The following is a 26,079-nucleotide window of genomic DNA, read 5'->3' on the forward strand; positions in this document are numbered from 1 at the left end:
GTGATTTGACTGCCGGGAACAGCAAAGTGCTCACTTTCACAATCGCTGAGGTTTGTTAAGCTGCCGAGATGTAGTTGATCAGCGAAAAACATCTCTTAAAAGGTTTAATGGGTAGAGCCGTTTCTTATCGCGAACATGCGGCATTATGTGTTCCAGTTCGTTAGGTCTTCGTGTTCGTGCATGGAGAATAGATATTCACAATGAAGGCGGTTCGCCTCGAAATAATGTTTCTTGGGATATCAATTTCTTGAGACACTGGTGAAGTGACGCAATGTTTGGTACTACCCCCTTATTTCGTGATGTAGTAACGCCCAATTTAGTTGAGCTTAGACGCCTTGCCTTTGCTTGGCCTGGCCACCTCGTCAATTTTTTTGCAAGAGCACAAATTTTGAATGACCTGTTTTCGTCCCATCTAACTCTTTCACGTGTACCCAACCCAAGTAGAAATAACACAGTTTTTCAAACCGATGGTGGAATGCTTTTCAGAAAGTGGGTTTGCTTGTAGTTAGCGTCATTCTTCCTTTCTAATTCACCGTTGGAGTCCATATATATTCTGCTCATCTGTGCAGACAAACAATGCCCTTTTCATCGTCATAATGACTTCGCCTTTCTGGAGCACCAAAAATATATGATGCACTACTCACTAATAGCATGCAATAATGTTATTAGTGCCGAATAATATAAAGTACTGCTACAACATTGTGAATTTGCTACGCAGCGTCCTAATTTTGATTTCCATTGCACTTTACAGGCGGGGCACAACACTCAAAGACGGATCGTGAGTAGATATTTTAGCAGGACACGAATATTGCATGTGCGCGTACCAACTAAACTGTCTCAATCACGCTGCATAGCCGTAAGTTGGTTACCCACCAAAAATAGACTTACTTTTTGTTTACGAAGTTGTCCAGCCTATCAAGAGTTCAACACATATTGCACGGCAAGTACAAACGGCATTCTACCAAGAGTACGCAACGTCTTTTATTCGTCTGACAGCGGTGAAAGTGTCATCACACGAAAGTATTCTGTATAAATTATGCATCCTGTGTTAGCCCAACTCCCAATAGGATGTCTTGTTTATGACCTACACAGCTTGCTTCTGTGGTTGTTTGTATCGCAACGCTTCTTGGGCTTAACAAAATGGTATTTTAGCAGCTAATATGGGTTGCAAACTCCTTTAATTGCACTTTCCTCCATTTATATAATTGACAAAATACATTGTTAATAACATTAGATAAAGTGGAACGTTGCAATCACATCGAAAGCTTATAATAGAGGGTCCCTCGTGTAAACACAATAATTCGCCATAATTTCATTACCATTTCCCGAGTAAGTTTGGGCTCTAGGACTTCCATATCTTCTTATGATTCCTATTTCTCTGCTGCTGAATTCTCCATTTTCATAAGCAGAATGACGCTTCGACATTCGGCTTTTGCGTCTGTAGACAATATTCTTAACGTCCTTCGTTCTGATATTCTGCAATTTTGAAGTTCAGTGGGTTTAATTAGGTGAAAATTTGAAGCAATAAAAGTGGAGAGAATAAGGGTTCTTTTCTTCCCTTGTGAAAAAACCGGGAAAGGATTGTTTTTTTTCCGCTACTCAAAGCTGGCAATATTTCTCTTAACTAATTCAAACGCTTAAGACAAATAATAGTTTTCCTTTACACACAAACATTCGGTTTAAGCAAACGAAATCACTCTCAGGGACATGTTATACAAATTGAGCTACTCACTAATCAAGCTACAATCGTATCTACAAATTCTTGTTGAAGATAAAAATAACATATTTAAATGTAAAAAGAAGATCCTTAAAGGAAAGGGGTTGACAGATACAATAGCACACTGTGGTATAAAGGTTATAAACAGGGATAAGGCGCCTCGGAAAGGCTGACCAACGTTTCAATAGGAGGACCTATCTTCGTGAAAGGTGGCCTCGTTATCCTCGGCATGTTAGTTTTAAAGAGTTAGTATAGTGACGTCAAGTGCGGTTGTTGTCGGTGGCGGCTCGTTGTAAATGGAGAGACTTCAAAGAGAATGAACGCTGTCGCCTGGTATCTGTGAGCGTGGTTCCTAAGATGAGGAGACAACAGCGGGAGAATGGCAAGGCGGGGAGAAAGGAAAAGAAAGAAAAGAAGAGAGAGAAGACCCAAAGAAGAAATAAAAACAACAAGAAAAGAAAAAGAAAGGCATGGGACGATGTTGGGGAAGCGAGTGGTTAGGGAGCATTGAGGGGTGCCGTTGGCGGCATGTTTTTGTGGCTTTAGAAGAGCCGGTCAGGCGGTCAGTGCGCGAGTAGCAAAAAGACCGAAAAAAAGACATCAGTTGAAAGATTGACTTTAGTATCGTAGCAGCAATGCGTCGAGTAATCTTGAAGGTGTTGAGACGGCGACAAAGAGTCCGCGGTGCAATGCATGGGCTAACTGGAAGGGAGTGACATAGTCGTTCAATGGACGTTAGCCCCAGTAGCTTAACGTAGGTGTTGTTACGTCGGTATAGAAAAGTGGCGATACGCTTTGTGGCTGAGGCGCCGAAAAAGGTATCCTGGCGTCTGAGCTTTTTGAATGTGTTGATGAGGATATTTCAAAAAATATATATAATAAAAACAGACAAAAAAGGAGGAATCAAAACCGGAATAACAAATAGGAGGGCGACGTACGCAGAAGCGTTCGGGGCAGGTGTACTTGGGAAAGGGGAGTCGTACGGTTGATATCAACGTAAAGCATGAAAGAGTATATTAAGTTGAGTAGTAGGCAGGAAAAAATTGAAATGGGAGAATAGCTGAGGTTAGAAGGGGGCGGGAGGAGTTAATGTTAGCTGGTGGCATAATGTGTTTTTTGCCTTGGTTGTTACGAGAACTTCAGATATAGGTTACTGCTTTTAAAGATTCTATCTATGTTGCCATGTGCCAAATAATTCCTGTCGGACTTAGGCAAATAAACTTGTGTATGAGGCATGATTCCTTATATTCCCTTTCGCGAGGTGAAGGGAAATTTGTTTGTAGTGTATCGCCCTATAACGTAAATATATTCCAATATGTTTCTATTCCAATTTCCTGACGTCAAACGTGCGTAACCACCGACGCAAGCACCGGGGTTGTCTGAACAGACCAATAAAACGCTCTCCTCGTTCATAGGAGGTCACATTTGTTTGCTTGAAAAACGAATAACATTGCCTACACTGAGCGGCTTGTCGTATCTCATTGGCTGACAAGAGGCGAGGAGAACGGTCAAGTGGAGAGGGATTCACTGGGGCAGAGCCAGTGCACTGAAAATGGATAACAGGATGAAGAGGGTGGTGCCGACGTCTGCGATTGGTCGCCTTCCCTTACGTAGTTTGTGGTGGCTGGACGAAAATCGCGGCGGCATGCAACGGAAGCTTAAGAATGACGCTAAAACTGGCCCTCAGCAAAGAGGAGTTGGCAGAACGAGGTAGTAAACGTGCCGAAAGTGCTTGAAAACGTTACACGGTCACGCAAGATGTTTTATTATACGCAAATACACCCACGCTCTCCGGCAGGTGCGAGTAGCCAGCGTCTCAGCGATCGGCGGCAGCCATCTTTTATTCCTTTCGGAACGGGGCAGCCTGCGGCTATTCCGAAAAAAATTCAGTTTTGTTCGGCATAATATTGCATCTTTATCGCGTACACGTCACTTTGACGCGGTGAGCTTGTGTGGTTTTGTGACGCCGTGTGACAGGCAGGTGAAGTGGGTGCAGCCCGTAAACTTTTTACCAATAGCCGAGGGCTAATGGCGAAAAGGGGTGGAATCAGAAATAACTGTTTCTATTTTTTTCTGTCAAATCATGCATAATCACTGTGTACACATCATATCAGATGGGGAGGTATTGCGGTTTTCGCGACGTCGCGTGACAGACAAGTGAAGTGGGGGTTGGTCGAAAAAAGTTTTTGACCAATCGCGGAGGGCTGATAGCAGAATTGGAGTAGAAGAGTTTGGAATAGTTTTGCGTTATAGCACCCCATATAACCTTGCTTTGTGGAGTATAGCACCATGTACATTGAAGTGACTGGCTACTGCTTTAGGTAAATTCTGTTTTGTATCCGCTTGGTGACCGTTGAGTCTTGTATGAATTTATTGTCCAGTCTCGCCTGTGTATTATTGTTTGCTACAAGCGGCACATTCCAGACAGTAGACTACGTTGCTTGATGTGCAGGTCAAACTCGAGGTTGCCTTGTGTAAGCAATTCGACGCTGTACTTTTTACTGTAGTTGTATATTGAATATGTTTGCGTGTAGAGCACCTGGGTGGTCATAGGGACCGGTTCGAAGCTTCATCTTTGTCCTTAGTTTGGCATGCACAAAAATAACTTTTGCGTCTGTATGCTACTCTGGGCGGATCGGGAAAAATCTTATTAATTTTCTGCTTGGTATGGAGAATTGGGCAGTGTTTACTGAGGATCTTGTTCACGTTTGGGAGTGCGTTTGAGAATTTAGTAGTAAGAAGAGGCATTGTTGTTCTTGTGATCCTCGGGCGGGGCTTAAGGAACTCGGCTCGATCAAATTTGGTAGCAGCGGCGTAGGGTTTTTGAAGGTCACTGTTTGGGTGGTTCCTGATTACAGGGTTTCTTTAAGGTGATTCAGTCTATCTGTGTAGTCTTGGTTCAGAGTTCTGTTCAATTCAGTGCCATGAGATCAATTCAATATGCAAGTGTTTTTATTTTACTGAACTGAGTGTCCAATAATGTTAAGCAATATGCATTTGCAGGGTTACCAGGATTTGTCGGATCCCTTCCACCCGATCGAATAGGTAAAGAAAAAATTCATATTTTTATTTAAAGCTATTCAAGCAGGGAAATTTTAAAGAACTATTTGGCCCATTGCGTATCCTGATCCATGCGGACGCGACTTTCTTGGAAATTGTATTCTGTCAAACTTTTTAGTTCCTAAACAATACTTTCTGCATCGAACAAAGGCTAATAGATAATTGTGGTCGCGTAGCATAGAGATATTGAGATGGAGAGCATATTATAAGTACCTGCTAGGCGTTTTTTTTATTACAAAAGTATACATTGTAAAACCCTTGTATCTAATACTCGAAAAAGTACTGACGCCTCAGAGGCCAATAAAATTTATAAGAAAATGGTCAGGCAAATTATCCTGATGCGACAGTTGAAATCTGACTTTGGGTAAGTTTACAACCACTTTCAGTCATGCAGGTATTTATGCTCATAAATTGCTGCAACTTAACAAATTCCGGCCAACAGCCGCTCGAAAATGGGAACAGGCGAAGAAGAGCGCAAATATCATGCCCATAGCGGAAGACCTTGGTTTACGTGTATACGCTTCCCCCGTGGCCAAAAGACAATCGACTGTTTTTATCAAACCGGGTCCTATATCGAGTACAAGGTAATCTGTCTAAATCGGAGTATGATTTATTAAATAACTAGTTGCACTTATTTCAGCGTGTGTGCCTCTGCAATAGAAACAATGTTCTACGAATGCCTAGATGTTCCCTATATTAGGGTATTTCAGGTGCCATTTCTGAAGCGTTCTTTATAACAAACCTTTTCTTAGAAACCGAAACTCTAAGCTTGACCGCAATAATATGTATGACAACCATGTCTTTAGCTTCTTATGTTCACGTAAGAAATCTGCCTCCAGCCTATCAATACCGTGAGCGAGGTCCCGTTTGTATGTCAAACCAGAAAAAGGATGCTGTGAAGGCGAACTTACAAAAAACAAAAATTTCCATGCGCCTGAAAGTGGAAACGTTTTTTTTTGTTGAATAAAGGAGGAATCAAATTTTTGAAAAGTGCTCTAATGTATACAATTTCTGTTTCTACGAAGCAGCTATTACTCAGGCTTATAAGGTTGCATAGAATAGAGTGTTTTAGAATTGTGCGCACATGACTCTGAGTCTCCATGTCGCGTGGCGTACACTGTTCTTGGGTTGAGAGAAAAAGGAGAGTTTTAGAATTGGTTCTAAGGCAGACAGCGTCGGGTCGAGCGCTCAGTACACCGTAGTGGGGCAAATAAGAATGTGCTTGAAAGAAAAAAAAAGAAACGCTTTTCTTACAAGTGAAAACAAACAGAATGCATTTTTGATCAAAATGGCAAACAAAAATATGCAGTAAACATAACTATTGTGTTAGTGCAACGAGCTCAGTATGCTGTCTTGAGACCCAAGACGGCTTGGGGACCCTGGCTAGTTTTAGAGTTTTGGGTCTTGTGTCAACGCGAACGCAAGAACCCAAGACTGCCTTAGATTGTGCTCGTGCACTCTTGCGGCGCGCAATTTTCTTGTCTGCCGAAGACGGTTGGGCCCAAATTATAAAACTCTCTATTGTTTTATTGGCACGTAAGCATGGACCAAAGCACTCGAAGTTCAGCATGGTGGTCTAGTGCACGACACTTGAGGCACAAATGAAATTGCTTCTAGTATCATTATTTGTGGACTCTTGTAACAATGTATTTTATGGATTTCCGATCCAATATTATTCTTCCTATTTCTCCATCAAGTCGTCGCATTTTTTTTCGTATGCTGTGAAACAAACTAAACCATTTGCTCAATTGCTTTCTCATATTGTCGTTTCTGTTTCTGCTTTGTGCCAACCTAATGTATGTCGGGGGTTTTAGCGAACATTTCAATCATTTTAAATATTGCCTGTGGCAGATATCCCTATTATATGTCATCCATGAGCCAGCCTACTTGAAGAGAGGTATATTACTTGCAACAAAAAATCGAAATGCACAACCGGCTGACTAGCGAAAATTCACTATTTAAGATTTTAACCAATTCCCCTGTAGCACTTATTGCAATTTACATAATCAGGCCGCGGAGTTCACAAGGTTGATCCACTTGGATGGAATTCTCAGAATACCATTAGTTTAGAAATAATTATTCTGGAACATTGCAGAGAAACACGTTGGCGTTGCAGTTAGTATTGTGCCTCTTTGCATCAAGGTTCAGAACTGCCTGCAAGGAAATTGCAATTTTACAAGTCTGAATGCGCATATCTCGTAAATAGTGTCATCCTCGCATTTTTTTTAAGTGGATAAGCGTTGCCGTTTCACCCATTAGAATTTATAAATTGTAACATGTGGCTCATGGAAATTAGTTTAAAACTTAAGTAGTAAAATTTGGCAATTTATTCGATTATGCATTTCAATTTTTTGCGCAAGTAATGCCCGCCTTTTCTAATAGGCCAGCTCATGGACTAGAATTTTTCTATCAAACACAGGCTACCGATGCAGTAGTGCTTCGTGGGCAAAGATAAGGTACTGCCGTTGTATTGCGCATAAAGTCGTTCATTATGTTTCAGTGTTTGCTCCGTCTACATTGTTGCTAGTATGCGGACATGTGGAATTGTTTATGTTTTCGGGTGAGCCCTTATCAGCGCGAGACGCGCCCGTATGTATTGCAAGTTTCTTGAATGTTATCGATGGTTCTGTTGTCACTGAAGCTTGTGTAATCTGATTGCATGTGCGAGAGTAGTTGTGCAGAACTTTCTGGAAGACACGTGGGAACGACCGATTACTCTGGACCCTTCAGTTACTTTCGCATAAAAGCCGGCTTGCTTGACCAGCAGAACATATTTCCGACTATCGCCTATCGCGTTCATTACTATGGCCGTTCTTTGAGTGTAGCTCGTTTTTGAGGGAACAGGTTGGCCCAATAAAACGCTAGTTTCGTCATTCGATCAGCGGGTCAAGCGCGTCGGCTTTTATAGATCAGTCGTCGAATGTTCCAGATTATCCGCTGGGACCCGCGTGTCTTCCACAAAGTTCTACACTACTCGCGTCACGCGTACATGCAATCAGATTACACAAGTTGCGGTGAAATACAGTTGACGGAACCTTCGATAACATTCCAGAAACTTCTTTTACATGCAGGTGCGTCCTGCGCTGTGCGATAACATTTGTTAGGCGGCGAAACGTGGTCGCCCGATAAAGATACGTGCCATTACACCCCTCTTAAAACGCATCGACCCGATGCTGCAAACAAACCAAAGCAATAAACAAAGCCACTCGTATAAAAGATTACAACAAAAATAAGGAAGCTCGTCAGCGTCCGTAAAAGGCTATAAGGCGCACCACGTGGACCACTTCAGAACGTGCACGGCGACGCTATGAATGTGAAATGCCGTCTGGCACGACCTCATAGTCCAGAGCGCCAATACGTCGGATGACCTTGTAGGGTCCGAAATGGCGTCGGAGTAGTTTCTCACTGAGTCCTCGTTTGCGTATCGGGGTCCATACCCAAGCACGGTTGCCCGGCTGGTACTCGACAAAGCGTCGTCAGAGGTTGTAGTGTCGGCTGTCGGTCTTCTGCTGGTTCTTGATCCGCAGGCGGGCGAGCTGTCGGGCTTCTTTGGCGCGCTGGAGACAGGTAGCCACTTCAAGGTATTCCTCGTCATTGACGTGCGGCAGCATGGCGTCGAGCATCGTCGTCGGGTTCCTGCCGTAAACCAGCTTAAATGGCGTGATCTGTGTTGTTTCTTGCACCGCCGTGTTGTAAGTGAAGGTTACGTACGGCAGGACCGCGTCCCACGTCTTGTGCTCGACGTCGACGTACATTACTAGCATATCGGCGAGGGTCTTGTTCAGGCCTTCCATGAGACCATTCGTCTGCGGGTGGTAGGCAGTTGTCCTCCTTTGGCTTGTATGGATGTACTGCATAATGGCTTGGGTGAGCTCTGCTGTAAACGCTGTTCCTCTGTCGGTGATGCGGACTTCTGGGGCACCATGTCGCAGCAGAATGTTCTCGACGAAAAATTTCGCCACTTCGGCTGCGCTGCCTTTCGGTAGGACTTTGGTTTTGGCGAAGCGGCTGAGATAGTCCGTCGCCACGACGATCTACTTATTTCCGGATGTTGACGTCGGAAACGGTCCCAACAAGTCCATCCCGATCTGCTGAAAAGGTCGAAAAGGAGGCTTGATTAGCTGCAGTAATCCTGCTGGCCTTGTCGGTGGTGTCTTGCGTCGCTGACAATCTCGGCATGTCTTGACGTAACGGGCGACGTCGGCGGTCAGACGCGGCCAATAATACCTTTCCTGTATCCTCGACAGCGTTCGGGAGAATCCGAGGTGCCCAGCGGTTGCATCGTCATTTAGGGCGTACAGTATTTCTGGACGCAGTGCTGACAGAACAACAAGAAAGTAGCTGGCGCGGACTCCTGAGAAGTTCTTTACGAGCAGGTTGTTTTTTAAAGTGAACGAAAACAATCCGCGCTTAAAAGCCCTAGGTACTACGTCGGTGTTCTCTTCCAAATACTCGACGAGGCCTTTTAGCTCCGGGTCTGCTCGTTGCTGCTTGGTGAAGTCTTCTGCGCATATTATTCCGAGGAAGGCGTCGTCCTCATCGTCTTCCGGCGGGGGATGGATGGAGGCGCGTGATAGGCAGTCGGGGTCACAGTGTTTTCATCCGGACTTGTAGATTACCGTGACGTCATATTCTTGCAGTCTGAGGCTCCACCTCGCCAGACCACCTGAAGGGTCCTTTAAGTTAGCTAGCCAACACAACGCGTGATGGTCGCTGACGACTTTGAATGGCCTGCCATATAGGTAAGGGCGGAATTTTGCTGTAGCCCAAATGATGGCGAGGCATTCCTTTTCAGTGGTATTGGATTGGATTGGAGACAACTTTATTTATGCCTGCAGTTGGGCGCGCGCGCGCCCCGACGAGGGCCTACGTCATCCTCGAAGTCGCCGTTACTCGGCGCGGGTCTCCGCTCACCGTTGCCGGCTCGCTGGGTCCGTGCCTTTCGAGCGCGTCGAGGACCTGCTGGACGGCCCAGAGCTGATCGTCTCGGTCGTAACTCTTCGCGGCTGCCTCGAGCCGCGGTGGGAGCGTTCTTGATTTTGAATCTTCTGGATATTTGACGCAGTCCCACAAGATGTGCGTGTAGTCTGCAGTCTCCCTCCGGCAGACTCTGCACGTATCTGTCGGATATGTCTCCGGGTACATAGGATTCATCAGTCTCGGGCTCGGTAGCGATCCTGTCTGGAGCTGTCTCAGCACTACCGCCTCCGCTCGACTCAGTCTCGGGTGCGGGGGTGGGAGAGTCCTGCGAGCCTGGCGATAGGCCTTCGTGATTTCACTGTAATCTGTCATGCAGTCCTTGGTTCCGAACCACGTCGGACGGTCTGTAGCCGGGGCGCAGTTGGTTAGCGCTCGCGCCGCTGCGTGTGCCGTCTCATTGTGGTTCTCATTGCGTCCCGATGCGTCGCCCGCGTGCGCCTGGAACCACTTGAGTCGTACTTTTTGTTCTTTTAGTTTGACCGCTCGCAGTACGCGCTGAGCCTCCCTGCAGATGACGTTCGTCGCATGAGCTCCGTAGATTCCGACCCTCACCGACTATCTCGACCCACCGGGCCGCCAACTTTTGGGTTGGATCTGAGAGAGTTCACAAGCTGGATCACCCGGACACCGATTTCAAGACGGTAGGACCATTTTTTGGCAAATTACCAGACTTTGACGGGAAACGCTCGCCGCTAAGCCTACTGAGGTTTAGCACGACTACGGGCGTTTGCGGGCAGCCAGGCCCGCTCAGCGATGGCGATGCAGCCTGGACCCGACTCCCGCTCCACGAAATATCCGAATTTTGAGCCATCGACGAGTAGACTAGCCCAGAATTTGCGAGAAGCACAACAGATGGATGACGACCACCTCGGTGCCTCCGACTCCGAGAATTCGGCGGACGGGGAGATCGAGGACTCCGCCATGCAGGAGCAGCAAGACACTCACAAAGAAGACGAAGCAAATTGGGAATTGGTTATGACCAAACGCCAAAAGAATCGACAGAGGAAGAACGGACGGAACGCCGCCAGCGCCGGGACTTCCCCGGCCCCACCGCCGACAACTGGCGCGCCAGCATCCGGCGCACTGAAAAAAGACGGGAAAGGAGCGCAGCGGCAGCCTAGGCAGAGGCTGCCCCCGCTCCCCAGAGACGACTTCAAGATTATTTTGCGACCGAAGGGACTCGTAGTCAAGTCGCTCCAGCAATTTCAAGTGGCCCGGGCCGTAGCCGCGGCATGCAGCAACAAGTTCGAGGGAAGAGACCTGATCACGAGACTCCGCACAGGGTCCAACATAATAATCGTGAGCACGCCGAACGAGGAGGCCGCCCAGCTCGCGAGGCGCATCACTAGCCTCACTATCGAGGGACGCTCATATGACGTGAACGCTTACGTGGCCGCACCGGAAAACACCCGGCGTGGCGTGATACACGGAGTGGACCCCGGAGCGACACCGGAGGAACTGAAAACCGACTTGTGGACGCGCACACAGGGTGTCACCATCCACAGCGCCCGAAGACTAGGCAAGACCAAGACGGCCGTCATCACCTTTGATGGACCCATCACACCGAAACACGTCATTTACTGCGGAGCCGAGTACAAGTGCTACCCGTACCGGCCCACAAGACAAATCTGCTACGTTTGCTGCCAACAAGGTCACCGCTCCGACGTGTGCCCCACACCGGACGCCCAGGCTTGCAAACAGTGCGGGATGCAGAACCCGCCAAAGGATCACCAGTGTACCCCGAGATGCCTGATCTGCGGAGGCAACCACGCTACCGGATCGCGGGAGTGCCAAGACCGACTAAAGAAAGCCAGGGACCTGCGAGGCAAGACCAACGGTGGCAACAACGGCGGTGGACGCGAGAGCAGACGTCGCAGCCGGGACGATCGCGGCAAGAAGCCGAGATGGTTCAGCTCGGAGAGGGAGACTTCGCGGAGCCGTTCGAGATCCCGGGCGTCGCGGAGCCGTTCACGGAGCCGGTCACGGTCCTTCCCGCCCCTGCCGCCCCTGGCCATTAAGGGAGGGAGCCAGCTGCAGCAGCAGCAGAAGAAGAAGAAGACGAAGAACGAGCCTACCCGAAAGAGCGGCGGCGTCAAGGTGAGCTGGGGAGCCGAAAACCCTTGGTTTGCTCCGCACTCGGGTGGGGTAGCTAACGAAAAGAACAACACAAACAGCACTCGCGAACAGCCTAGACAGGAGGACGCAGAGAAAATAGCGCTGAGACGCGAATTAGAGCTATCACGCTCTAGGCAGAAAGAGCTAGAACGCCAAATAGCAGAGCTAACGAAGGCAGTGCGAGACCTTAGGTCGAACAGCTCTCCGCAGCCACAGACCGTACAATCCCAAGCCCCATGGCAAGCAGGCAACGAGGATTTCGCCACGTTTAAAGCAGAGATTCAGCAAATGATGCAGCAGATGATGCAGCAACAGCAGCAACAAATGCAGCAAGTGCAATTACAAGTCACAGAGCTCCGGAGCAGCATCCGCAAGCAGAAGTTTACCGAGAACATTAGAGAGAAGGCCTACCACCGCCCCGCGCTGGCATCCCTCGCCGACACATCCGCAAACAACACCGAGGCTTAAACATGGCCAGTACAACTTTAAGCAAGAAAGAAACCTTAGATATATGGCAATGGAACTGCAGAGGCTACCGTAAGAAGCAGGGCCTCCTCCAACAATACATTCACACAAAACAAACACCGCCCGACATTATATCGCTTCAAGAGACGGGCACGACACCAACACTCGCAGGATACACGTGTTACGAGACTCAAGAGAAAGGAAGAACGGCAACCCTAGTCAGCAAGGCACTCATCGCCATAAGCCACGACAGGATAGCCGACACCGACGTAGAGCACGTGATTGTAGAAATTATACCAAAGAAGAAAAGAAAGAGGGGCAGTATATTTATTGTAAATGCATACAGCCCCCCGAAACAGAGGAAGGCAAAATTCTACGAGCTTTTCTATGGCGCACGCAAACTAGCGAAAGACAGCACGCTAATCATCCTAGGAGACTTTAACGCCATGGACAAAAGCTGGGGATACCAAACAGCAAACCCAAAAGGCAAAACGCTAGCGGAGGCAGCAGAGAACACCGACTGCAACCTCCTCACAGACCCAGACACTCCAACCAGAATCGGAAACAGCGTTAGTACCGACACCTGCCCCGACCTCACGTTCATACGAGGAGCGGAACAAGCAGTGTGGGAGAACCTGTTAGAGAACCTGGGTAGTGACCACTACATACTCAAGACGCAAGTAACTTCGGACAGGCTAAGGCGTCAGCTGGGATCGGCAAAAATTACGGACTGGAGCGCTTTTCGAGACGCATGCGATAGGAATCTCGCCGAGAACGGGATCCAATCGATAGAAGAGTGGGGGAAAATGCTCATTGAAAAACAGCGCAAGTACACCAAAGAAATCGCGCGAACGACGCAGACGCCCGAGGTAGACGCCAGACTACTCAAGCTGTGGGAAGCTAGACGCGGGCTCACCAAGAGGTGGAAGAAACAAAAATACAACAGGAAGCTAAAGATAAAGATCGCAGAAGTCACAGCGAAAGCAGAGGAGTACGCGGCGCAATTGGCAAGGCAAAATTGGCAGCAATTCAGCGACTCCCTCAACGGAACTTTGAACACAGCGAGGACGTGGCATATCCTCAAGGCTCTCATAGATCCGACCAAGACCAAGGCAGAAAACAACAAAACCATCTACCGGTTCATCCACCAGTTCGAGGGACCAGACTCGGAACTCCTGGAGAAGGTACGCGTTAAATGCTTCGGGGACACAAATCCAGCAGCTTACGCAGAGCGCTACCGTGGAAGAGAAAACGTTAACCTGGACAGGCCCATCACGCGAGAAGAGGTCTACGCAGCGATTCGAAACACAACCAGAAACACAGCCACGGGTGCAGACAAGATAAATAACGCACTCATCCGCAACCTCAGTGAAGAGTTAGTCGCAGAATTAACCGACTTTCTCAACAAACACTGGGAAGCTGAGACCGTTCCCGAGGAGTGGAAGCATGCGGAGGTAGTGATGATTCCTAAACCGGGCAAGAAACTGCAAATTGAGAACCTCAGACCGATCTCGCTCACATCGTGCCTGGGAAAACTATACGAACGAGTGGTGACGCTGAGACTACAACAGTACATGGAGGACAACGAACTGTATCCCCACAGCATGTTTGGATTCAGAGCAAAATTATCGACCCAAGACGTACTGCTTCAAATCAAAGAAGAAGTACTCGGGAACGTCCCCAGGAGTGGGGAGAATATAATAATGGCATTGGATATCAAGGGGGCTTTTGACAATGTAAGCCACGAAGCTATCCTCACGGGCATGAACGACCTGAACTGCGGGAGGAGAGTCTACGGCTACGTCAAAGCCTTCCTTTCAAACAGAACGGCAACGATTGGCCTCGGAGGGCTCCGATCAGAGAAGTTCCTTACTCCAAACAAAGGGACGCCTCAAGGGTCGGTCATCTCCCCCACGCTTTTCAACATAGCAATGATTGGCTTGGCAAAACAGTTAAATGAAATCGACGGCATACACCATGCCATGTATGCCGACGACATCACCATCTGGGTTAACACAGGCTCGCTCAGACAGAAAGAAGAGAAGTTACAAGAGGCAGCCACCTGCGTAGAGGACTACGTCAGAGCAAGAGGGCTAGCCTGCTCCACTGAGAAGTCCGAGCTGCTGAGAGTTTGGAGAGGAAAGCAAAACCGCACAGTCCCCACCAGCGACGAGTTAAAGCTCCACGTCTACCTCGAGGGGAAGCCGATACCGGAAAAGACGCTCATCAGAATCCTGGGGATGTGGATACAGTCAAACCAACGCTGCACCCACACCCTCGCCCTACTCAAGGCATCCACCCTACAAGTGGCCCGCATGATCACGCGCATCTCACACAGACGCCACGGCATGCGAGAGGAGGACACACTCAAGCTGGTCAGAAGCTTGGTCGTCAGCCGAGTGGCATACACCCTTCCATACTACAATCCCATCAAGAGTGAGGTACAACAAGCGGACGCGATTCTACGCAAAGCCTACAAAACCGCACTCCACCTTCCCCACAACACCTCAACCGAAAAGCTCCTAGCCTTAGGACTACATAGCACCTTCGACGAATTGAAAGAGGCGCAACTAGTCTCCCAACAACGCAGACTACAGCAGACCCCATCTGGCAGGGAGCTCCTGAAGAAACTAGGCTGCGCCGATCAACTTCAAGAGATACAGAGGACCGAAACAATTCCGGACGAGTATCGCAACACACTGAAAGTAGCACCCATACCCCGGAACATGGATCCCAACCTACACAAAGCACGCAGAGAAGCGAGGCTGAATACCTACAAAAGACACTGGCACCCCAAGAAACGACAGTATACGTGGACGCATCCACGTACGCCAGAGCAGCGGGGCAGAGCAACAGCAACGCGGTAGCAACGGTGATTGATTCGACCCTACGCGAGATCACCAGCGCATCACTACAAGGCTGTACGATAGTCGAGGCTGAAGAAGCGGCCGTCGCTCTAGCGGCAGCGGAGGGATATCGGTCTAAACGGTCTCTAACAATCCTTACAGACTCGCAAACAGCGTGCCGCAACTACCTACGCGGCAGAATAGGGCACGGAGCGCTCCGCATACTCCGCTCCGGAGACCCCATAACAGAACGACAAACAAAAGAAGAACCAATTAGGTATACGATAGTATGGACGCCGGGACACACGGGAGTGGCAGGGAACCAAGAGGCGGACAGGATAGCTCGAGGGTACACTTATTACCGAGCATCCAACATAGGCGACCTCGAGGAGACCGAACCTGTACCCCAAGACTATTAGGCGATACTAAATTACTACAAGGGCTGCAGAAAGCGGTATCCACCACCGCACAACTCCCTTAGCAGAGAGGACTCTGTCGCGTGGAGGCAGCTGCAAACGGGCTCGTACCCGAACCTAAACGTACTCAGCAAAATTTATCCCTCACAATACAATGACAAATGCCCCTGGTGCCACGAAACACCCACGCTGTATCACATAACGTGGGCATGCCAGAAGATAGACGTGGTACCCGTTATACCAAACCCGAGTGCGGAGCAATGGGAGGGAGTGCTCTCCAGCGATCGCCAGGTCGACCAAGAAGGTCTGATTCGGCGAGCACAACTGGCAGCAGCATCCAGCGGAGCCCTGGACTAAGGGCAACCGACCGTTGTGCCAGAAGATGGACGATTCCATCTGAAGACCGCAGAAGACCAGTGAATCTAGAGCTGATAAAGTTTTTCACTCACTCACACACTCCCTGCAGATTTGGCCTTTGGCGAAGTTTCGCACCGCCTGTCTTCAGTCGCTCAGCACCGTTTGGCAGTCTGCGTCGGCGAAGGCCAGGGCGATGGCTACCTCCTCAGCTTGTTCCGCTCCGGCGCTTCTCACGCTCGCTGCCGTCCTCGTGGCGCCGGTTGACGCCTCTATGACGACCGCTGCGAAGGCGTTCTGTTGGTATTCGGCCGCGTCCGTGTACCGCGCGTGTTCGTCGTTGGCATGCTGGTCAATGAGAGCCTTGGCCCTCGCCGCTCTTCTTCCCTTGTTGAACTCGGGATTCATGTTCCTCGGTATTGGGTCTTCATCTCCACCTCGTTCAAGCGTCTAATTCCCAGATCATGCAGTATCTTCCTCCCGGCTTTGGTCATGGACAGCCACTCCAGTTGAGAAGTCCGTTGCGCTTCGGCTATTTCTTCGAGCGTATTGTGTAATCCAAGTTGTAACAAGCGGTTCGTGCTCGTGGACTCGAACAGGCCCAGCGCCGTCTTGCACGCTCTTCTGATGAGCACGTTGATTTTGTTTCGTTCGTGTTGCAGCCATCTGTGGTAGGCTGCAACGTACGCGACGTGGCTGATGATGAAGGATTGGACGAGCCTAAGTAGGATCTCCTCTCTCATGCCAGCCTTTCGGGAAGTGACTCATCTTAAAAGTCGAATCGCGTTCGCTGCTTTTGCCCTGAGACGGGTGATAGTTTCGCCGTTTCTTCCGCGCTTTTCGATGACCATGCCTACGATCCTAATTTTGCCGACCTCAGGGATCACGTTGCCGGATTTGGTGACAATTCTGATTTTTGTGTTTTCGCGTTGTCTGGGGCCCTATAACGTAAAACTATTCCAATATGTTTTTATTCCAATCTCCTGACGTCAAATTTGCGTAACCGCCGACGCAAGCATCGGGCGGTCACCAACAGGGCTGTCTGAACCGACCAATGAAATGCTCTCCTCGTTCATAAGAGGTCACTTTTGTTTGCTTGAAAAACGAATAACATTGCCTACACTGAGCAACTTGTCTTATCTAATTGGCTACAAGAGGCGAGGAGCACGCTCAAGTGGAGAGGGATTCGATAGGGCCGAGCCACTGCACTGAAAATCGATAACCGGATAAAGAGGTTGGCGCCGGCGTCTGCGATTGGTCCGTTTTCCCTTCCCTTGCTTGCGGTGGCTCGTCGACAATCGCGGCGGCACGCAACGGAAACTTAATAATGACGCTAAAATGGATCCTCAGCAAAGAATAATTGGCAGAACGAGGTCGTAAACGTGCCGAAGGTGCTCAAAACATTGCACGGCCACGCAAAATGTCTTATTACACGCAAATAAGCCTATGCTCACCGACAGGAGCGCGTAGCCAGTGCGTGAGCGATCGGCGGCATCTATCTTTTCTTCCTTTCGGAACGGGGCAGCCTGCGCCTATTCAGAAGAAAATTCAGTTTTGTTCGGCATATTAATGTATCTTTATCGCGTACACGTCACTTTGACGCGGTGAGTTTTGGCGGTTTTGTGACGTTGCGTGAGAGGCAGGTGAAGAGGGCGCAGTCCGAGAACTTTTGACCAATAGCCGAGGGCTAATGGCGGAAAGAGGTCGAATCAGAAATAACTGTTTTTCTTTCGTTCGGTCAAGTCATGCATACTCCATGTGTACACCTTATATGAGATGGGGAGCTATCACGGTTTTCGTGACGCCGCGTGACAGAGAGGTGAAATGGGGGTGATCCAAAAAAAATTTTGACCAATCGCGAAGGGCTGGTTGCAGAATTGGAATAGAAAAGTTTGGAATAGTTTTACGTTATAGCGCCCCTGGTCTTGCTTCTGCTGTTTTTGGTAGGTGGGAGTATGAGAAGCTCCGATTTGCTCGGCGAACATCTCAGTCCGGTGCCTTGCAGCTGGTCTTCTATTGCGTCGACAGCGGCTTGCAGCGCACACTCGATGTGGGCGTCGCTGCCGCCGGTCACTCATAGCGTGATATCGTCCGCGTAGATGGTGTGCCTGACGTCTTGGATGTGCCCGAGCTTTTCGGCCACTCCGATCATTACCAGGTTGAACAGCATCGGCGAAATGACCGATTCCTGCGGTGCGCCAGTGCTCCCGAGCTTCTTCTCTTGGGCCTGTAGGTCGCCTGCTCGCAGCTCGACGGTCCTGTCCGTGAGGAAGTCCTTGATATAGTTGTAGGATCTTTCGCCCATGTTGAGCTTGCAGACTAGGGACAGAATCGCCGAGTGTTTCACCTTATCGAAGGCGCTATGCAGGTCCAGCCCTAGGATTGCATTGTTGTCGCGGGTGCTGCCGCCATCATCAATGATTTGGTATTTGAGCTGCAGCATCGCGTCCTGCGTGCTGAGGTGCTGTCTGAAGCCGATCAAAGTGGCCGGGTACAGCCCTTCTCGTTCCAGGTAGTCTTGCCACCTGTTGAGCAGGACGTGCTCCAGCACCTTGCCCACGCAGGACGTGAGGGAGATGGGCCGGAGGTTATCCGTGTCCGGCGGCTTCCCCGGCTTGGGGATCAGGATGGTCTTGGCTGTCTTCCACAGCTTTGGCAGCGCGCCCACTCTCCAGCACTTGTTGTAGTATTTTGCGAGCTTTTAAATCGAGCCGTCATCGAGGTTCTTGAGAGCCTTGTTCGTGACGAGCTCCGGGCCGGCTGCCGACCGCCTGTTGAGGTCGTGCAGGGCCGCGCGTACCTCGTCGACGTCGTTGTCACGATCGAGCTTCGCGTTAGGCAGGCCGCTGTACGGCGCGTGCTGTTTGGTAGGCGTAGTCGGCAGGTATTTGTCGTTAATGCGCCTGCTGACTTCGTCGACGCCGTGTGCTGAGACCGCCTGATGTATGAGCCTGGCGAGTCTGACCCTTTGGTGTGATTTGGTCTTGGTTTCGTCGAGCAGGTGCCGCAGCAGGTTCCACGTCTTCCCGCTGTGCATCTGCCCGTCTGCCGCGTTGCAGATCTCGTTCCACTGTTGCGTGCAGAGAGCGCGGCAGTAATCCTCGATCACTCGATTCAGCTCCGCCACCTTCTTTCTCAGTCTGCGGTTAAGACGTTGTTTCTCCCAGCGATTGAGTATCGACTGTTTGTCTTCGATAAGATGCGCAAGCCGACTGTCTACTTTGCCGATCTCCGCGCCCGTTTCAATCTCTTTAGTCGAGTCGCGTACACTCTTGGTGATTTCGGCCGTCCACGAGTCGATGTCTTTGATCTCGTCGTCACCGTTGCATTCTGGCTTCTGGCGTTTTGAAATGCATCCCAGTTTATCCATCTGTGTGTTTTGATGCTAATGTCGTTGTGTTCCGGTATGCCGATATCAACGATGGTGTGGTCGCTACCTAGGTCGGTCCCTTTGTTTCTCCAGGTGATCGCGCCCCGGATGTCGTTCTTGACGAACGTGAGGTCCGGAGTGGTGTCCTGGGACACGGAGTTACCTATTCTCGTCGGATGTGTCGGGTCCGTGATGAGGGTGAAGTCGAGTTCCGTTTCGTCTTGGTACAGGTCGCGGCCCTTTGCTGTGTACTTGTTCTAGCCCCAGGCAGGGCTCATCGCGTTGAAGTCTCCGCACGCGATCAACGTGTTGCGACCCGCTGCGGTGCTGGCTGTGCAGTAATGTCTTGAATCTCTGTTTTCTCTGCGATGGGTTGCTGTAGACGTTGAGCAGAAATATGCTTCCTTTTCTATTCTTGCCCGGGATGATTTCGGTGTGTGCTCGATCTTGATATTGCTGTGCAGCTCGTGTTCGACGAACGTGAGTCCCTTCCTGACCAGGGTGCAGAGGCCTCTGCCATCGGGCGGTCCCTTGTACACTCTGTATCCGGGGAGGGACGGTGCGTCGGTTAGTGTTTCTTGTAGTAGTATAACGTCTGGTTTACGCGCGGCATGTACTATGTGCTGTTGGATGACCGCCTACTCCCTTGCGAAGCCGCGACAGTTCCACTGCCACGCGGTTACACTTGCTGCTGCTGGTGTTGCGTTGGCGACCATGATTGCGTTGGCGTGTACGGGGCTCCCTGGTTGGGTGGATGTTGGGTGTTGGTTGGGTGGACGTTGGGTGGATGTTGGGTGTTGGATGTTGCGGTGTTGGGTGGTTGGGTGGATTTCAGTGGTAGAATAATTGCCTTCCGCTTTTGACAGCGACCGGCTAGCATAAGATATCACCCGTTCATGTCCGTCTTTCTTCTGGACTAGGACGGCACCGAGGCCTAGGCTACCGGCGTCAGTGTGGATTTCGGTATCGGCGTCTTCGTCGAAATGCGCAAGTACTGGCGGTGACTGCATGCGTCGTTTCAGTTCTTGAAATGCGTCGGCCTGCGGCGTTTGCCATTTGAACTCGACATCAGATTTGGTTAGATGCGTTAGCGGCTCAGCGATGCGTGAAAAGTCCTTGACAAAGCGCCTGTAGGAGGCACACATGCGAAGGAATCTACGCACTGCCTTATTGTGGATCGACTGCGGGAACTGCGGGTCGGGGCGTACTCCGGATTTGCTGATAACGCAGCCTAGGAGCAAAAGCTCATCGTAAGCGAAGCGATACTTTTCTGGCTTCACAGTGAGCCCTGATGATTTTATGGCCTCGAGTACTGTCGCAAGCCGCCTAAGGTGATCGTCGAAATTTCCGACGAAGACGACGACGTCATCCAAGTAAACAGGACAGGTCTGCCACTTCAATCCTGCTAACACCGTGTCCATGACGCGCTGGAACGTTGCAGGCGCCAAGCACAATCCGAATGGCATGACCTTGAACTCAAAGAGGCCGTCTGGCGTGATGAAGGCAGTCTTTTCGCGATCTCTCTCGTCAACTTCTATTTGCCAGTAGCCAGACTTGAGGTCCATTGACGAGAAGTATTTAGCGTTGCAGAGCCGATCCAATGCGTCGTCTATCCGTGGAAGAGGGTATACGCCTTTTGTCGTGATCTTGTTCAGTCGATGATAATCCACGCAGAAATGGAGGGTTGCGTCCTTTTTCTTCCCCAGTACAACAGGAGATGCCCACGGGCTTTTCGACGGCTTGATGATGTCGTCGCGGAGTATTGCGTCGACTTGTTGCCTAACAGATTCATGTTCTCGCGTCTAAACTCGGTAAGGGCTCTGGCCGAGTGGTCGAGCGCACTCCTCGGTAATTACGCGATGCTTTGCGACTGGTGTCTGTGGAATCCTTGATGACGTCGAGAAGCAGCCTTTGTATCGTCGGAGCAGATTTCTGAGCTTTGCTTGATTAATCAAGGGGAAATTTGGATTAATGTTGTAGTCTGGTTCGGGAACCATGGTCGTCGGGGTAGATGCGGCGGAATTCGAGAGGACAAACGCATTACTAGTTTCCAGAATTTCCTCGATGTACGCGATCGTAGTGCCCTTGTTGATGTGCTTGAACTCCTGGCTGAAGTTTGACAGCAACACTTCTGTTTTCCCTCCGTGCAGTCGAGCGATCCCTCTTGCGACACAAATTTCACGGTCGAGCAGTAGACGTCGGTCCCCCTCGATGACGCCTTCTACGTCGACAGGTGCTATGGTACCGACGGAAATGACAATGCTGGAGCGAGGCGGGATGCTGACTTGACTTTCGAGCACGCTTAAGGCATGGTGACTTATCGCTTGGTCTTCAGACAGGGTTATCGACTTCGACTTCAGGTCGATGACTGCGCCGTGCTGGTTTAGGAAGTCCTTGCCGAGAATGACGTCTCGTGAACATTGTTGGGGGATAACGAAGGTGGCAGGGTAAGTTCGGTCATGAACGGTAATTCTTGCCGTGCAGATTCCAGTCGGCGTCATCAGGTGTCCTCCAGTGGTCCGAATTTGAGGGCCTTCCCATGCAGTCTTAACCTTCTTCAACTGGGCGGCGATGTGCCCACTCATGACGGAGTAATCGGCCCCTGTATTGACTAAAGGCCGCCCCACATTCAGCGATTCTACCGGCGTTTTTTGGCGTTGCGTCTCCCGGCGTGGTCGCATCAACGGCGCCAGAGAGGGCGTCCAGCCACGCGAGCGGCACGCGGACCAGCGCCAGCGCAGCGTCGCACAATGTGACCAGATTTATTTTACCAGATACCTCTTAAGGTTATTGTGAAATGTCAATGAAAAGAGCTGTCATAAGTATTCTTCAATGCAATATTTATGCCTTTTGCATAGTTTAACGCTAAATAAAATATTCAGGGCAGTGTAGAAAAATTGCACAAGGCTAAGCTTCAGAAAACTGGCAGCAATATCGGCGTGAACATCACGAGCGGTCGGCGCGTCGGCATGCGAAGCTGAGCATCGAGGGTTCTTTATTCTATGATAGAGGGGGAAGTAGGTGCTTTTTATTGCTATACGCCATACGCCACATCATGGAAAGAAGGCAGCAGCTTTTGCTGCTAAAAAAGAAGCTCCTGCTTCTCATTATTTTGAGACGGCAAGAGCGACGACGCCGGCGCTGGTGGGTGCGACCCGTGTTCATGCACCGAAAGGAAGAAGGGCTTTATTACACGGCGGTGAGTTCCATTTGCTGTTTTTCTTCCCGTAATTATTGTCCTAAAACGTGCTACTACCGTGTCTTTCAACGACTCTATGGTTGTGCCAACTCCTGCGCACTTGTAAATACTGTTTGAGGTCTATTCGTCGGGCTCAATTTATCTTGTTTATGGCCCAGCTTTCGACACAAGAGTGTTCGAGTGGCAAATGTATATTGTACAGACGCGCATTGTTCGTGATGCCAAGTGCAGAAATGGGCCGCTTGTTGTAGGTTAAGTAATTCTTTTTCTGGCTTTCTCCAAGATTGGTGCATTCGTGTTCGCGACTTTGCGTATTTGCTGTCACTGAGTGCCGCTAAAAGCATGTGCGTGTTTGTGTACGCGCCTTTAAAAAAAATTCTGTGCTCGGTTTCTGATTATTTCACAGGACATATTTGTGGATCTATATCTTCGCACTGAATCTTATACCAGTGCATGTTGACCTGCAAAGTAGCGCCAGTGAGCAAACCACCGTTGTGTGTAATAAATACTATGTCACAACATAATGCTTCTGCATTTAATATAGCCTAGAAAGCATCTGTAAAATACAGGCGTCCTATTGGAACAAGGCTTAACGCTGAACAACTTACTTGATTTTGTCAATTTGGGTTACTCCATTCTTAAAAACTGTGCAAGTAGTTGCTCTGCTTTTTGTAGCACTGAATAGTGACCAAGGGGGTAGTGTTCTATGTTTTCAAAGACTAAGCAACTAGACACAGTTGTACATAAAACATGTAAGTATAGCGTCGGCTCATAGATATTTTTAAAGTGCAGAGATATCTTATCTCTTTCATTAGAGAGAAATCGATCAAATTGATTGACAGTTTTTGAAAACGCTGTTAAACATTGCCATTAGAAATGTTCCATGAGCAATGTCATGCAACACATGAAGTGATGACTGCGCTTTAACTATTGATCAGATTTGACAGCGTTCAGTAGACTGAGGAGTCAGAAAAAAAAACTTCGACAGGGGGCATCGTCAAAACTAGCCTTTTACTGCTCCTAGCACTCCCACAAACAACCAACACCAAATTTCTTTAATCGGCTGTGCAACATAATTTTTAAAATACAGCAGCAGGGAATACACACAAGCTTCTGTCAGGCTGTCTAATTTTTTGGACCAGATGTTTACGCAACGCCTAACAATGTCACAAACAGTACCTGCTGAGCAGTGCATTGTTTTGATTATTGTGTTAGCCTAATATGAAGTGCTATTTTATTTTTGCCCCTGTGGACTGCTTTTAACCATCAACATTTCAACTGCATATGTTAAACTTAGTATGAGCAATCCTTCCCATTGTGTCAAGTATTTCGTCGCACAAGAGCACCGAGTCCATTTCAGATCGAGCTTTGGCTGCTTTACTAGCCGTTTAATTTCTTACTTTCAGAAAATTAGCCGTGCAGATGCCCTAATTTATTAGTGTACACTACTGTGCAACCTTGTACATAACTGTACAGTGCAGTACTATTGCTGTACACAGAATGTGAAGGCTCCAGCACTAGTTCTTGGGGCATGATTAGACCAAGTTGTGCTCAAAAAAGCTGATTGAACACAATAATCAAATACGAGGAGGCTTGTGCAAGCTCCCAAATCTGCGAACCATTGCTTCAAGAGACTCGGCAACTGCTCCCTGCACCAGAGGTGCTTGCCCCTTTTCATACCTGCAAAGAAACAGCTTTCCCGCAAAACATGTACTTCGTTCACTATGGCTGATATTCGCGCCACCTAATACGACTTTTTTCCCCCGTCGTTTAACTTGCAAAAGTGGAGAACTAGGAGCAAGGCGCGTATTTTGTGCATTTCAGATTTTTCAGATCTTTATTTTTGTGCATATACTGAAAATATCAATTTATTACTTGCATTCACGCTTTTTGAGGTGCTTCTTTGAAGTTTTACATAACAGTTGTCAAAAAGTATCTGAGCAAATATTTCTGCTTTACTACCATTCAAAGCATGAATGATCAGCATAAAATTTAATTTGGGACACTGTACGTTGCAAGTATAATACGTTTTGAAATAAAACTTCACAACACAGAAGCACCAGAATCGAGCACATTTCTAGCAAAACAGTTAGTTGCGCATGTGTTACATTGCCTGCTTTGCTTCTCTTATATTTAACCTACCCCATTCCTGGGCGACAGGGTATGTGCCTCACTTTTCGTAACCTCTCCCAACCATTCTTCCCTCAACAAACATCCAGCATTGTCTTTGTCTTCATTACATTTTTGTGTCAACGACTCGCGTTGGGCATGTGCCTGAACAAGTTCTGGCAGTTTTCCATAGCTTGTAAACTTTCATCAATCACCATTGCATTATTCATCATATATTTTTTACTTACAGATGCGTCGGATGAGAGAAGGGGACCATAATTTTTTTTAAGTTCTATAGAATGACCCCAGAAATGTTCGACACATTACTTTCATTTGTGGTTGAGGACCTCAAACGCAAGTATGTTGTGAGGGAGCCCCTTGCACCTGGTGAACGGCTTGCAATAACTTTAAGGTTGGTATAAGTTCAGTTTATTTGTATTTAATTTGGAACACTAGAATAATCAGTTACAAGGCACCTGGTGAGAGGACATGTAAGTCAGTTTTACAAGTACATTTTGCTGTAGGTAAAGAGCCAAGCTACGTGTGTAGTTTGCACTGCTCTGGTAATTTAAATGGCTATATCACTGCCTATAAATAACCTACTGGTACAACTTGATTTCCTGTACAACAAGCCAAGGTGTTGCAAAAATCATTACCATCTTTCAGTAAGCTGTCAGATTTGCATTTGTTGATTGGTGGTTAACTGATGCCTGTGTACTATAACTTCCTATTTACGCAACAGCAATTAATGCAATGAAACATGTGCTTAGTATCTTATTCAAAATTATGAGTAATAAACAGGAACTCCCAACCTGTCGGAGCATCTGTGTAACGAGTACTTCATCATTGACATTATCATTACTGTCAAATAATGGTAATAGTATTGCTAATAAACCTGTATATAAACCATGCATACATTTACTGGCCTTCCATCTTTTGTTTCAGCTACCTTGCACCTGGCCAGGAAATTAAGGACGTGGCACTGGCTTATAGAGTGGGCATAGAGACGGCTAGGCTATGCATTCATTTATGCTGCCGAAGCATTTGGGCGCGACTAAAAGATCACTTCATGAAGGTAGGGAGCACATAATAACATTAAAGGATTTTGAGTTCATTAGCCAATCATTATGTAACATTTATACATGCAGGATGGCTTTCAGCTGACCTTATTTGTGTGCCTATGTTGTTATTATTAGCTTATTTACCTTGATTTATGTACTGCATTAGTCCTTGCAGTTCCCTTTCTGAAAGTATCATTCTGCTGATGATTGTGTTAGTGTGGATGCACTTATTTTAATTCCATGCTGTTCGACATATTTCATAATATGCTGACATACCTTTTTTGCATGTTAAATGCAGGCATACATAATGTAACTGCCTTTTACCACTGCTGGCACTTTTGTACTTGTTTCATTGAGCAGTGATGGCAGTGCATAAAGGAGGCATGT

The 26,079-nt window shown here is 48.4% G+C and overlaps 1 protein-coding gene across 1 annotated transcript in view; it reads left to right on the forward strand.

The window, feature by feature from the left end:
- LOC142586940 (uncharacterized) overlaps positions 1–26,079 on the forward strand; it is a 65,617-nt gene that overhangs the window by 4,832 nt on the left and 34,706 nt on the right. Inside the window, exons 2-3 of the mRNA XM_075697815.1 lie at positions 752–778; positions 4,721–4,762. Of these exons, the coding sequence (XP_075553930.1) occupies positions 752–778; positions 4,721–4,762 (69 nt within the window). The remainder of the gene's footprint in view (positions 1–751; positions 779–4,720; positions 4,763–26,079) is intronic.

Source organism: Dermacentor variabilis, chromosome 7 (genome assembly GCF_050947875.1).
Source record: "Dermacentor variabilis isolate Ectoservices chromosome 7, ASM5094787v1, whole genome shotgun sequence".
Lineage (NCBI taxonomy): Eukaryota > Metazoa > Arthropoda > Arachnida > Ixodida > Ixodidae > Dermacentor > Dermacentor variabilis.